General features: G+C 41.0%; 1 protein-coding gene across 2 annotated transcripts; it reads left to right on the top strand.

The window, feature by feature from the left end:
* Positions 1-144: 144 nt before the first annotated feature.
* st6galnac (ST6 (alpha-N-acetyl-neuraminyl-2,3-beta-galactosyl-1,3)-N-acetylgalactosaminide alpha-2,6-sialyltransferase) lies at positions 145-11905 on the top strand. Of its 2 annotated transcripts, none has more exons than XM_027013074.2 (10): positions 145-347; positions 1667-1896; positions 2822-3104; positions 6604-6769; positions 7659-7833; positions 8542-8749; positions 8839-8942; positions 9056-9139; positions 9484-9583; positions 10152-11905. In XM_027013074.2, the coding sequence occupies exons 2-10, from the start codon at positions 1763-1765 to the stop codon at positions 10320-10322; spliced, it is 1425 nt and encodes a 474-aa protein (XP_026868875.2). In that variant the 5' UTR covers positions 145-347; positions 1667-1762; the 3' UTR covers positions 10323-11905. The 2 variants fall into 2 exon arrangements, with proteins under 2 accessions (XP_026868875.2, XP_026868876.2); XM_027013075.2 differs by having other exon boundaries at positions 149-347; positions 8542-8680.
* Positions 11906-12120: the final 215 nt, after the last annotated feature.

Here is a 12120-nt window from a genome sequence, read left to right as displayed (position 1 = left end):
GCAATTGCCTTAGACACATAGCTACAAATATTTTGTGTATGGGAGAGCGCTAGAGAAACCATTTTAACAACACCCCCCCAAGTGTCTGTGTCTGTGTCTGTGTCTCTCTCTCTCTCTCTCTCTCTCTCTCTCTCTCTCTCTCTCGGACAGGACGTGGGAGCGTTGATCAGTTGCCGGCAGCTGTTGCTTATTTCACAGAGGCCACCCCTCTTATGCGCTGTGTGTGTGAGCGCACGCATGCACGTCTTTTGCTGTGCGAGTTTGGCACTCTTAACCAGGGTTTCTGTGTGGGAACATAAGCTTCACTAACTTTTCTCCACAACACCGTGAGAAGAGTTTCTTTCCAAGTAAGAGGACATCTTTGTTTTCTAATCTCCTGTCTCTCTTCAGGGTGGTGTACTGCTTGCGTTTGAGCAAGGATATTTAGACCGCTGCATTTAGAGATGATGTGCTTTAAGCAACATGGTTGGCTTGTCGATTACTCATCTGTGTTAATTAATGAATGCTTGTTATTTTGTCAACATCAAAAATCTGTAACTTGAGTAGAGAGACAAAAAAAGATGTGTGTGTGTGTGTGCGCGCTCGCTATTCTGCATTTCAAAGGCTTCTTGTGGAGGAGTTTTCTTAGTTAAAGTGAAGTTGGGTTGATGGTGCCCTGCGTTCAGAACGTAGGGGGAAACCACTGTAGTCCGTCAGACTGCTGGACTGAACCTTCTCATGTGCAGGCTGGGGACTCGGTCTCATTGTTGCATTCTTGACATTCAGTATCTAAAAATAATAGATGCAGCCACAACTCCGGATGTCTGTCTTGCTAATCGTTGCTTTCTAGGATTTTATTAGATAAGTGCTACATAAAATGTGGTTATGTGAGTCTCATTTTGAAGCTGCTCTTCAGTTTAAAACAAAGGCGTATTTCAGCGAGGACTCGTTTAACGTCAGCACGTGTGGTGTTTCGTCTCTTTTAAAACACTCGGCTTTCTCAACAGAAGCTATGACTTTATCATATTCACATCATGGTTTACATCCCTATAAACCAAGGTCACTAATTGAAGATGCAGCCCATCAATTCGAAAAGATGGTAATAAAGTCTATAGTGTCAACACAGTCAGAAAGCGTTTCTTGAAAGTGTGATGGCGCTATTTCTGGATGACGGTGTCCCAGAGTAAATCAGTCCTCGCTGTGCTGCTCATGTAGACTTTCATGAGTGTAGCATATCCAAGCCTTCCTCGCAGCTCTGTCCTGTCATTAGACCGCCCGAAACCACACAACTGTGTTCAACTTACTCATTTCTTTCTTTCCCTTGCGTCTCCTCTTTCATGCATCAGCCCTGCGCTTCTCGTTCTCACACTCTCTCCTTTCTCCTTCCTAAAATTGTCTTGCCTCCTTTTTAATTAACGGCTGAAACCTTAGAACTTGAACATACACCAGGAAAAAAGTGGGAGGGTGGGTTAGGTAATGGTGCACGGAAGATTATTATTTTTTTGATCCGAGTTGGGTGACGAGGACGAAGCAGCCATGCAAACCTTCACCATCTCCCCTTCTGCTCCGCAGAGGAGCACCTGGTGTTAGAGAGGGGAGGGGGGGGGGTTGATGAACAGCAGAGGAGCCGCCTCAGCCCTCCTTCTCTCCTTGCGTTCCTAATGCCGGCATCACGTCCGTCCAACAGCCTCCACCCTGCAAAAGCTGGCTCGTCCTCACCACGCAGCTGGGAGTTGAGAGGTCAGCGCTTGACGGCCCGAGACCTGGGCAAGAGGGGAGCAAGATGACGTTTCTGCCCAAGAGGAAACTGTTGATGTTTCTGCTAGTTTTCCTGGTTTTCCTGTGCCTCTACACTCTGTATCTGGAGAATATTCTTTGCCATGAGAGAGGCCAGGCCATCGCCCACGACCCAAGCAGGTACACACTGACTTAGCAATGTGTTCTGAATGCGACAAAGGATAATTCTGTACAATATTTTGGCCATGGTCTGCCCTTATAACCAACACTGATGACTTAAGAGTTCTGAAATATGTTTAATCAGTGTTTATATGATAAACTGGAAACATGTTTTAATGTGTTCTGGGTACCGTGTGGCATTTTAACATGGTGGATTTTCTCATCTGAAGAAAGTTTCTCCTTTTTGTTGTCCTGGTCCTTGTTTGCATGAGACATGGGCTACCACGTGTCCTTGCGGTTGTGGTAAAGCACATTAGCTTGGCTCATGAGCATGTGAGCCAGCGCTCTCTAGACTGTCCTCCTTCCTGAGCTAGTAAACCGCTCAGTGACCTAAAAGCTGTTTCACGCTTTTCTGGCTTCTGGGGGCACTTGCAATACGTGAAAATGTATGATTCCTCGTATTTTTGTCATTTAGTTGGGCCTTTCTCATGAGCCATTTAAAGCCTTGGGGCCTGCAGACCTTAAGTTGGCTGATTATTTAAGTTCCAAGAATGCCATTATGGTTCTGGCAGCTTGCCCCTGCAGAACACTAACATTTCCAGCATGCACAAGGAAAGCACTCAGTTTATTCTAGTAGATGAATGGGCTAGTGGAAGTGTAGTGTGGTGTGTATTTAAATTAATGGCCCAACAATAGAGTACTTCAATGAGGAATTGGGATTAAACCTCTATTGTTTCACTTTCCAAATGATATTCTGAAACTCAGAAGTCAGCTTGTTGAGCTGCACTCTCAAATGCTTAAACTTTAACATCATAGTTAAGCATATTTATTGTGCCTTTTGATATCAAACGCATGCTTTTCGCAGTTTTCAGGTTTTGTTTGTGCCATTAAGAGTTGGTAAATTTGACCCAACAGTAAATCTGCTTTTGTTTTTATGCTTCTTTAGGGTATTCATTATTGTGAAATGTCACTATTTTGCATACGTAAGGCTCCTTGTTAATCAAAAGCCAAGTCAACGTAATGTTGCTGAGTATAATCTAACTAACAATGGAAGGGAAAACCAAGATGCAAACCCCACGGGAGCAGAGGGATGTGTAAATTCCACATCCTTGCCAGATGTGGAGCCTGAGCCACCCACCACGGCAGGGCGACCCATTAAAGCAACCAAAATTACAGAAGCTGACTTCATCGAGGACCAATATGTCGCTGAAAACCTTCCTTCACAAACTGTAAGTCTCTCTTCTCAAACTTCTTCCCCCCCCCCACCAATCCGGCTTGTTGTGCTGTGCCTACAATTGAGCACATTATGATGCCCAAAAGTCAGTTGATTATCTTTGCTTAGACCTAATTAACAAACTATGGTAAACAAAAGCAAACGTCTGCCAAACAAACTTTTACAGTATTTTACTCTTGGAGTATCTTTACTCTCTACTGTTGGAGCTGGTGGGTTAAAAATAAGGTGGCTTTAGTTGCAAACATTTGGCTGTTGTCAGAAAGCAGCTTTACAGATGTCCAAGTCCAAGCCTCCAGTAAGCAAGTCAAAGGAAGGAGACGCAGCCCTTTCTCCCAATCTGCAATAAGTCATTTGAAGTTGGCTTACGTTTCTGATTCTCGAAGTCAGCTTCACTTTATTGCGCAGTGCCTCATTAACATTCAAAGCACAGGTGCAATCTTTGAGCATTCACCACAGACAGGTTGCCTACATGTCTGGCAGATGTCAAGGTGGTTGTTCTGTTTTGTTTGTTTTTGTTTTGTTTTTGTCCTGAACATCTGCCAACTTGACACTTCCTTTGTGCAAGTGAGTAAGGGGTTTCAGGTCAACGTTGCCATTGTCTCAGCTGCTTTCGTTTTCTCATGTGCCGCCCTTTACTGCTGTCCCATTTTTGATCCGTAACTTCCTACTACAACGTGACTAAATGTTGCATTGAAGTTTCAGGTAGATTCTTTGTGCAATTATCAGTTGAAACTCTGATGTACTTTTGTGCAGGATGCATACTTTTTTTTTTTGTTTGTTGTTAAATCGGTGTTACTTTTCCTGTCCTCAGGAGCTTGGCGGAAAATCTTTAAGCCCGTTCCTGTGTATATGGTGTCATCTCAAATGTGTTTTTATTCATTGCCCCAACAATGGTGGTATTGATCACCAAAAGGTTGTTAGCCAGTGCCAAGGAAGTGAAGAAATTGTCATTGCATTTTCCCCAGGAAAGCCTCCATTAGATACAGCACCATGTTTTCTCATGCCATCATCTTTCCCTAGATAGGGAATTGCGTTTAACACGTATTTTGTTGCAACAACAATGACAACCCTGATTTAATACCAGATGTATCCATGTTATAGATCATGCACTGTGTGAAAGAACAGCATGCACTGGGAGGGTACAGTTGTTCATCCATAGTTGTTTTCATTGGGCATGTAATAAGCAATTCTGTTTTTGACATTTATTGAGTATATCGGAGCTCATGGCAAACTTATCTGTTGCAAGCTGCTCTTGTGTTCTTGTGATCAGAGTGCAGATAGTAGAATTCCAGATCTCTCTCATGCACTGAGACATCCTTTCTGAAAATGGGATTTCCGCAGTATTCACCCAGTCTCATGCTTTTACTGCCGGATATGCCTCTCAAATAAACGAGACCCGTGAATGCTTTCATTCCGTCAGCTGTCCGTTTGACCCGAGAAGCTGACTGAAATAATGGCCTGCATTTTTGAGTCTTGCCAAACATTTGTGCGTCAAACAACAGTAAACTGGTCGGTGGACTTGTAATATTGTCCTTTCATAACATGCAGACCTTGGTGTGTTTCATCATATTGCACTCACATTCTACCACAAGGGTTTCCAGCAGTTTGTTCAAACCATAGTCTGCCATCTTTTTAGCCTCTTAAAATGAATCCCCCGTGCACACAGTTTGAGTCTAATTCTGAATCGGATTTAAAATTCATATTAATTTCACTTCCACCTTCTCCATAATCTGTTTGACACCTCAAATCGTTCACTTTGATTCCATCTAATCAATATTGTATAGCAAGTACAGTATTTGGCGTAGGGTACGTGGCATTCCCTGAGCCATTGTAACAATGGGCCGGGCAGCTGCGCTGTATTTACTCAAACTATGTAGCCGCCCTAACTACAGTGAGTTGGAAGCCTATCTGTGGGCTAATCTATAACTCGCTCAGTTATGCTATTGAGTACAAAGGCCATAAGCCTCCCCACCCAAGCCATCATGTCCTCTCCTTTATTACCTGCCAATCTAGTTAACATAAACGTGAACGATGAGCATCTGTTCAGCTGGAATCTTGTGACTGCCACTCAAACACTTTACCATCTAGTCTGAGAACGAATGAGTCAAAATACCCATGCAAACTTATTACCGTCTTTTTGATTTGTTCCCGTTATGTAAATAAATGAAATTCTAACTTCTTCTCTTGGATTCAGCCTTTTGTGGGGAAATGACCAATTTAATTAGACTTTGTATTTTGTCAATGTTTTAACAGCGAGCACAACCACCAACCTATCTATACAGTATAGTCATGTGGAGGTTGTCAAATTTTAGTACAAAAGTCAATCAGGTGCTTAGCTAAAGTACATGTACACGTTTTGTCTGTTTACTCTATTATAGAGTTAATGAAGGCCTAAAATGTGCATATTTTCTGCTTCAATCATAGAAACCAAACAATAATGATTTTTCTTTTCATGTTTAATATAGATTTAGATTTGCCGGTGACCATTGGGCTCCATTACTCCAAAGTTTAGTTGACAATCTCACAATCATATTGTGCATGTTTTGTGGCAGGAAGAGTAGAGACGCCTTTTAAAAAATAAATAATAATAATAATTATTTTTATATATAAATATAAATATATATATATATAAATAAATTAAATAAAAATCAGAACTAGATGCATGACACAAGCAGCCTGTCATTTGTCACTTTGAATGCATGTACTTCATTATTTTTCATTGGTATGCTATTCTGAATCTAAAGGTCATTGTCTTACTTTATAACCTTGACTTTCACAAATGTAACCATTTAGATTTACCTACTGGAAAAACTCATGAATAATCAAATCTGTAACTTTTAAAAAGGTTTTGTGGCATACTGTGGAAACTTGCAGATGCCTAGAAAATGTTTAAAAAAAATTAATTAATTAATTAATTTTGTATGTTTTGTAAAACGTTCTATTTTGTAAAATATTTCACCATTTAAATGACTCTGGACTGCACTCTGAGGACACCACTTTTCTTTTTATTAATAATCTCTGTGTTTAAACATGGTTAACAGTATAGAGATTTAAGTTTTGGGGGGCCTAAAGATCTTCCCAGTTTTCTTTTTTGTGGGGGTCCTGTGCCCCAAACCCCTTCCAACTTGTAGGGCTGAGTGCATTAACTGTGTTTTTGTTTGTTTGTTTGGTTTTTTGTTTTTTTGTTTTGTTTTTGTTTTTTTGGTGAAAAGTAGCAGTAGTGAAATTTGCAGGACAAATGATGGAAGTGTTATTTTGAGGCTACATTCAGTTATACATCAATGGAAAAGGTCACTTTATGATTCAAGAAGAGCAAAAAATTCATTATTCACACTGCAGCACACCACCATAATTTGTACTGAAAGGCTATGGAACATGTACTGATTAAGGGGCAATTCCTGGCGGAGCTGCGTTTCCTCTTACAACTTCACCTTAGACAGCAGGCATTTTTGCTCTGATGTGACTGACATGTTTTCTTTTAATCTGTGTTCCAGAGATGTCCCAGTGGCATTCGGAGGAGGGTGTCCCAGACTGCCTTTGCCAAGAGATATCTGGACAGTGTGCCAGTTTTGCAGTGGGCTAAGCATTTCTCCCCACAGGAGTACCAGCGACTTGCACACTATTCAGGAGCCTACGGTTGGGGCAGTGTAGACATCGAAGGTGGGTCCTCTTGGTACATGCGGTCTGTTAAGGACCTTTCATAAAGGGTTGGTGACTGACACTTATGGCTGATTTTGACTGACGGGTTCCTTATTTTGTATGTCTGCACAGATAAGGTCTTCTGCGTGTGGTGGTGTGGAACAGTGTTCAGTGACGCACATTATTTTTATTACGATTTCTTCCAAAAAAACCCCAAAAACCCCCACAACACAAAAGCACAGCACCCAGTTATTCATTTCAGCATTGATTGATTGATTAATTATGGGGCTTCTGTTGCTCACCTGGTAGATGCTAATACCAGGGCCATGAGTTCAGTGCCCAGGGAGAGCACACTGTCACACGATTTTTTATACACTTGTGTCTGCCAAATGCTGTAAATGTATTGTGTAGAAAACTTCAAGGAAGTACTTTGTGTGTGTTTTATTTTTTTATATATATATATATATATATATATATATATATGGTAAACCATGAATGGCCTGGATACAACAAAAGTCTGATTAGAACCAGGGATCTCAGCCCTGTAAAGGATCCGATCTTTAACCTGTCACTGCCTAATGATCTTGCCAAAGCCAATCCGCAGCGAGAAAGGGAACCGGCGCTTAACTTGCAGGTCAGACGAAGTGTTCGCACTAAATCTTACATTATTCACTGCTTTCCAATGTGGTCTTGGAATAAAGAATGATTGGAATAAAGAATGATTGGAATAAAGAATGATTGGAATAAAGAATGATTGATTTATAAAGACGCCGGGGGTGTGTGTGTGTGTGTGTGTGTGTGTGTCAGACTTTGAAGCAGACACATGCTTCCCCTGTGTAAATATCAAAAGCCAATGTGTGTTCTATAACACTCATAAGATGCCACACTTGCTTTCTCTACATGTTTACAGTTGTGAAGGAGTCGCTGGCTGTTTTAAACACCAGTGCCCACCGGGAAATGTTTGATGACTGGGAGATGAAGAAGAACAGATCCCAGTGCATCCGGTGCGCTGTGGTAGGAAATGGGGGCATCCTGCGCGGGTCCAGGAAAGGGAAGGAAATCGACCAGCATGACTACGTTTTCAGGTGAGGTGATGAGGGCTCACCCTCCCTGCACAGAGACTCGCGTAAAAAGAAGGCTAAAGCCACGCTGCTAATAATCACACCAACGTCACGAACACAAATGAGAAGATAAAGGTGTCGTTTGTTTGCATCTCATTTGCATCGACTGCTTTTAGCAGCTGTAGTTTAACTGTTAACAACACATTACTTTTATTATATTCAACATTTGTCTTATTGTATTTTGAGGAAAAGACTCATGTAGAATTTAGACTGGAAATTAAATTCACTGTTATTTCATAATGAGACCGCTGGTACTTTTATTGATGATGGATTCTATTCAGATTTAAATTACCTGAAACCTTGTTAATCAGGTAAGCCTACTTGGGCGGAGCCACATTTCTGCAGAATTAATGTTTAATTTATTGTGCAAACTTTGATTTTGACTGATCGCAAACAAGAACGTCTGCATCCTGTAAGGGGGCTCGGCAAGCACTTTTAATGACAACAGAAATCTTTCGGCGTTCGGGTTCATGTAGGGGCTGTCTAACACTTTCCCGTTTGGCATCAGCCATTCGCCGTCTGAGGTTAAGATGTCAAGTGACTGGGCCAAGTGCAAAGAAAGGACGGGTTACAAGGGGACTTAAATAAGAGGAGGGAGGAGTCACGAGGCTGATTGGATCAAACTTGCTGTCTCCCTCACTGTCTGTGTCTCACGCGCTGGCTGTCTCTCAGGACTAATGGCGCAGTTCTTAAAGGCTTTAAGGAAGATGTCGGCAAGCGAACCTCCCACTACACCTTCTCAACCAACACTTTGCGCAACTCGATGGTGAACTATGCACACGTGGGCTACGTGGGTCCCCCTCTGAGCAAGGTCAACAGTCTTGTCCGTGGATTACTGATGGCCTGGAACTTAATCATCAAATGGATTAAAAAAAACAAAGTTAAGCCTGACACAAAAAATACTGACACTCGCTCTTTATTTCTCCCGCCCATGTTTGTGGTGCTGTTCTCCTTAATTCTCCCGTGTAGGAGACCAAGTACTTGTTCCTGCCTGATCATGACCGCGACTATATCCTCATGAAAGCAGCAGCCATGCACACACCAGTCGACAGGGGACCAGAGCGCTCGAACAAGTAATACTGCTCTTATATCTGACTTGCATTAAAAATGTATCAAAGTATATCTTGCGTTTTAATGGATAATTTAGTTTTGTGCATGACCAGAAACCACACTCTCATCCTTCTAGGCCGCCTGATTATTTTGGAGATGATGTGACATCAGAGAAGTTTAAAATGTTCCACCCAGACTTCATCCGATACCTTAGAAACAGGTGTGATTTGGAGTCTAACTGTACTGCTTATGCACAATGTGTATAAATATAGCATCTTATGTATGATGTATATTATTTAATATAATCACATTTAAAAAATTTACAAATATACACTGAGCAACCATAGTTACTCTATATTGAAGAAAGCTGGAGAATAATTAGGTTTTTACTCTGAGCTGTACTTTTTATCCATTTTAATTCTTGAGGTTACAGATTTGTCCAAATGTTTGTGTTTTTTTGTTTTTAAAAAGATCCAAAGTATTGTATTATCTCAGGAGACCTCAGTAGGAATGCACAACACATATCTATGAGTGATTGGGATGATGGTTGTTGTCTTGGGGCAGGTTTCTGCGCTCTTACATCCTCAGTACCAAATTTAAGGACATCTACAGGCCATCGACGGGGGCCATCATGCTTCTAGCTGCTCTTCATACATGTGACCAGGTTCCCCCTCTCTCACCCACCCAATCATTTACCACAAGCCCAGGTTTCATGTAGTGAGTGCTCAGATAATCATGAGGTGTGTGTGTGTGTGTGTGTGTGTGTGTGTGTGTGTGTGTGTGTGTGTGTGTGTGTGTGTGTGTGTGTGTGTGTGTGTGTGTGTGTGTGTGTGTGTGTGTTGTTTTTTTAAAGGAAGAACATGTTGTAATAACTTTCTTTGGGCTTGGTTTTTTTTATCCCCTCACCAAATCAATCAAAATTTCCATAATTTAAGGTTTTCGTTCATCACCAAAGCTTTAAACTTTTAAGGCTTTACAAAGCTTTACGACATGACACAGTTCAGACTTGTCCTGGCTGTTATCACAAAGTTGGCCCGTTTAACAGCTGTGTGTTTATTGCTGCCAAGTATATGATGGTGTTGCTCTGGGCCCATCTACTTCAAACACTTAGAAATGACGTCTTACGCTGAACAAATGGGTGTCACTGTCTCCACCCAGCTAATATTTAACCAGCAAAACTGAGCTGGAACCACCTTTTTTTGTTTATCTACGTATCTTTCTTTTTGTCAAAGGTGAGTGCCTATGGCTTTATGACTCCAGACTACGACAAATACTCGGACCACTACTATGATAGGACGAACAGCACCGTGCAGTTTTATGTAAACCACGACCTGCGGCTGGAGCTCAGTCTATGGCAGCAGCTGCACCAGGCTGGACTGATTGAGCTCTACATGCGCCTGTAAGACCCTGGCCTGCCGACGCTCGTATAGATGTCGAGGTTCCCCTCCTGCTGACCTGCAGCCTAAGAAGCTGTGGAGGACAAAAAGGGGAAAAAAAACCTCATGTTTAATGTTGTCTCTGTTTTGGATTTATTGTAGATCAGTTAACTATAGTGTCAAAGGTGAAGGCAAGCTGTATTCCCTGTTCTTAATTTATTGACTGTTTATGCTAGGGTGTGTTGAGGCTTGACGTTGCTCAGGGACTGGTGTCAGGTTGGAAGCTGTGCAGGTGTAGTTCTTGCTCTGCTTTTGTACGAGGACCAGACATGACCGTATGTCTCACTCTTTCTCCCACACGTCTTGCTTTCTCTGCTGCTGTAAGACAAATCTCCTGCCTGGATGTTTTTTACTTTTTCTATATAAACTGGATTTCTGTGCTCCTCCAGTCGCAGACCTGCAGTGGATTAAAAAAGTCTTTCGATCCATTGAAAGTTTTGGAGGATTAGAAAGGAAATGTGGGGTTTTTTTTGTCCTCCCCCCTCTACAGAAAGGTTATTGCTGGGGATGATGCATTTACTAATTTTTTATTTTTATTTGCTACACCCTGTCCAGCCATTTCAAATCAGTGTAAGGCAACATGAAGGAGGAATAGCTGGTTCTGAAGTACTATATGATGCCTTTTAGTTGAAGATGCCTTAAGCCTAAAGTAGCAAATTGACTGTGTGTGTGGAGCACTGTGCAATGATGACTTGGATTTTTGTTTAATCTTCAGAAAATACATCACACACATTATCAACCAAAGACTAAAATATTTGATGCTTTTTTTGTGGCCAAACACACTATACACTTTTGTACACTTAACAATACAGTAATTATAATACAATAGTGGGTTATATTGTATTATAGATTAAAACATGGTACAATAGTGTATTAATAGTGCTTTACTATAAGAAAGCAGAAATGATGGTTTATTAAAGCCACTATGTGATTAAGATCAGAAAATATGGCAAGGAGTGGTGGAAGCACAAACAGGCTTCCATCATGTAGCAAAATGAAGTGGGTTCATTTGAGCAAAGCCGGTTTGGCAGAGCTTTGCCTATCTGACTCTGTAGAGTGCAATATGTGAGATGAAGTGTCCAAGAAATTATTTCCTGTGGGACTGAAAAATAAGTTAGAATAACTTTTTATTTTTCAGTCACACGGGGGGGGGGACCTCTTGAGATGCTATGATTATATGGGCTATTCAGCACTGTTTTTGCAAGGGCTTATCAAAATGTTTGCTAGTGTTTAGAAATGATCTCAATTATTAAAAGACTCGACTTTCCTTTCGTTCTTATTCATGGAAATGGTATTTATAATGTCATGATATTCTCTCTCCCCCCCCCCCCCCCCATGCAAGGTGCTAAAAGTTTACTTTTACTTTATTTATATACATATTGAGTACCACTAATTCTTTGTTTAGAAATCAGTCTTGATGCCTGAAAATTTAATGGCAAAATGCAAAATCCAACAAAACTTGTATAAAAGCAGAAACTTCTAAAAACAATCACTTGTATACTTATAAAAATCTAGAAACAAGAATCCTAATAATTTATGAAGTGTTCTTATGTTTGTGGTTCTTTTTATTTTTGTGTGTGTGTGTATTATTTAAAAAAGGTAATATGTCTATTCAAAATTGTACTGAAGTACACAAGCTTCCCAGAGAAACCTTTCAGATTGAAGTCCTTCATCAGCTGTGCAAGCAAAGTGTGTACATTTGTGTACTTCATTACAATTTACCAAAAAAAGTGTATGGAGAGCGACAGAGACACACCAGGCAGGA

The sequence above is a fragment of the Electrophorus electricus genome, chromosome 14 (genome assembly GCF_013358815.1).
Source record: "Electrophorus electricus isolate fEleEle1 chromosome 14, fEleEle1.pri, whole genome shotgun sequence".
NCBI lineage: Eukaryota > Metazoa > Chordata > Actinopteri > Gymnotiformes > Gymnotidae > Electrophorus > Electrophorus electricus.
This window is presented reverse-complemented; position numbering and strand designations above follow the sequence as displayed.

Coding starts and splice junctions, on each gene's coding strand:
- st6galnac (XM_027013074.2), top strand. CDS start 1,763: ATGACGTTTCTGCCCAAGAGGAAACTGTTGATGTTTCTGCTAGTTTTC. Junction 1,897..2,821: donor ATCGCCCACGACCCAAGCAG/GTACACACTGAC, acceptor ATGCTTCTTTAG/GGTATTCATTATTGTGAAAT. Junction 9,584..10,151: donor CTCTTCATACATGTGACCAG/GTTCCCCCTCTC, acceptor TTTTTGTCAAAG/GTGAGTGCCTATGGCTTTAT.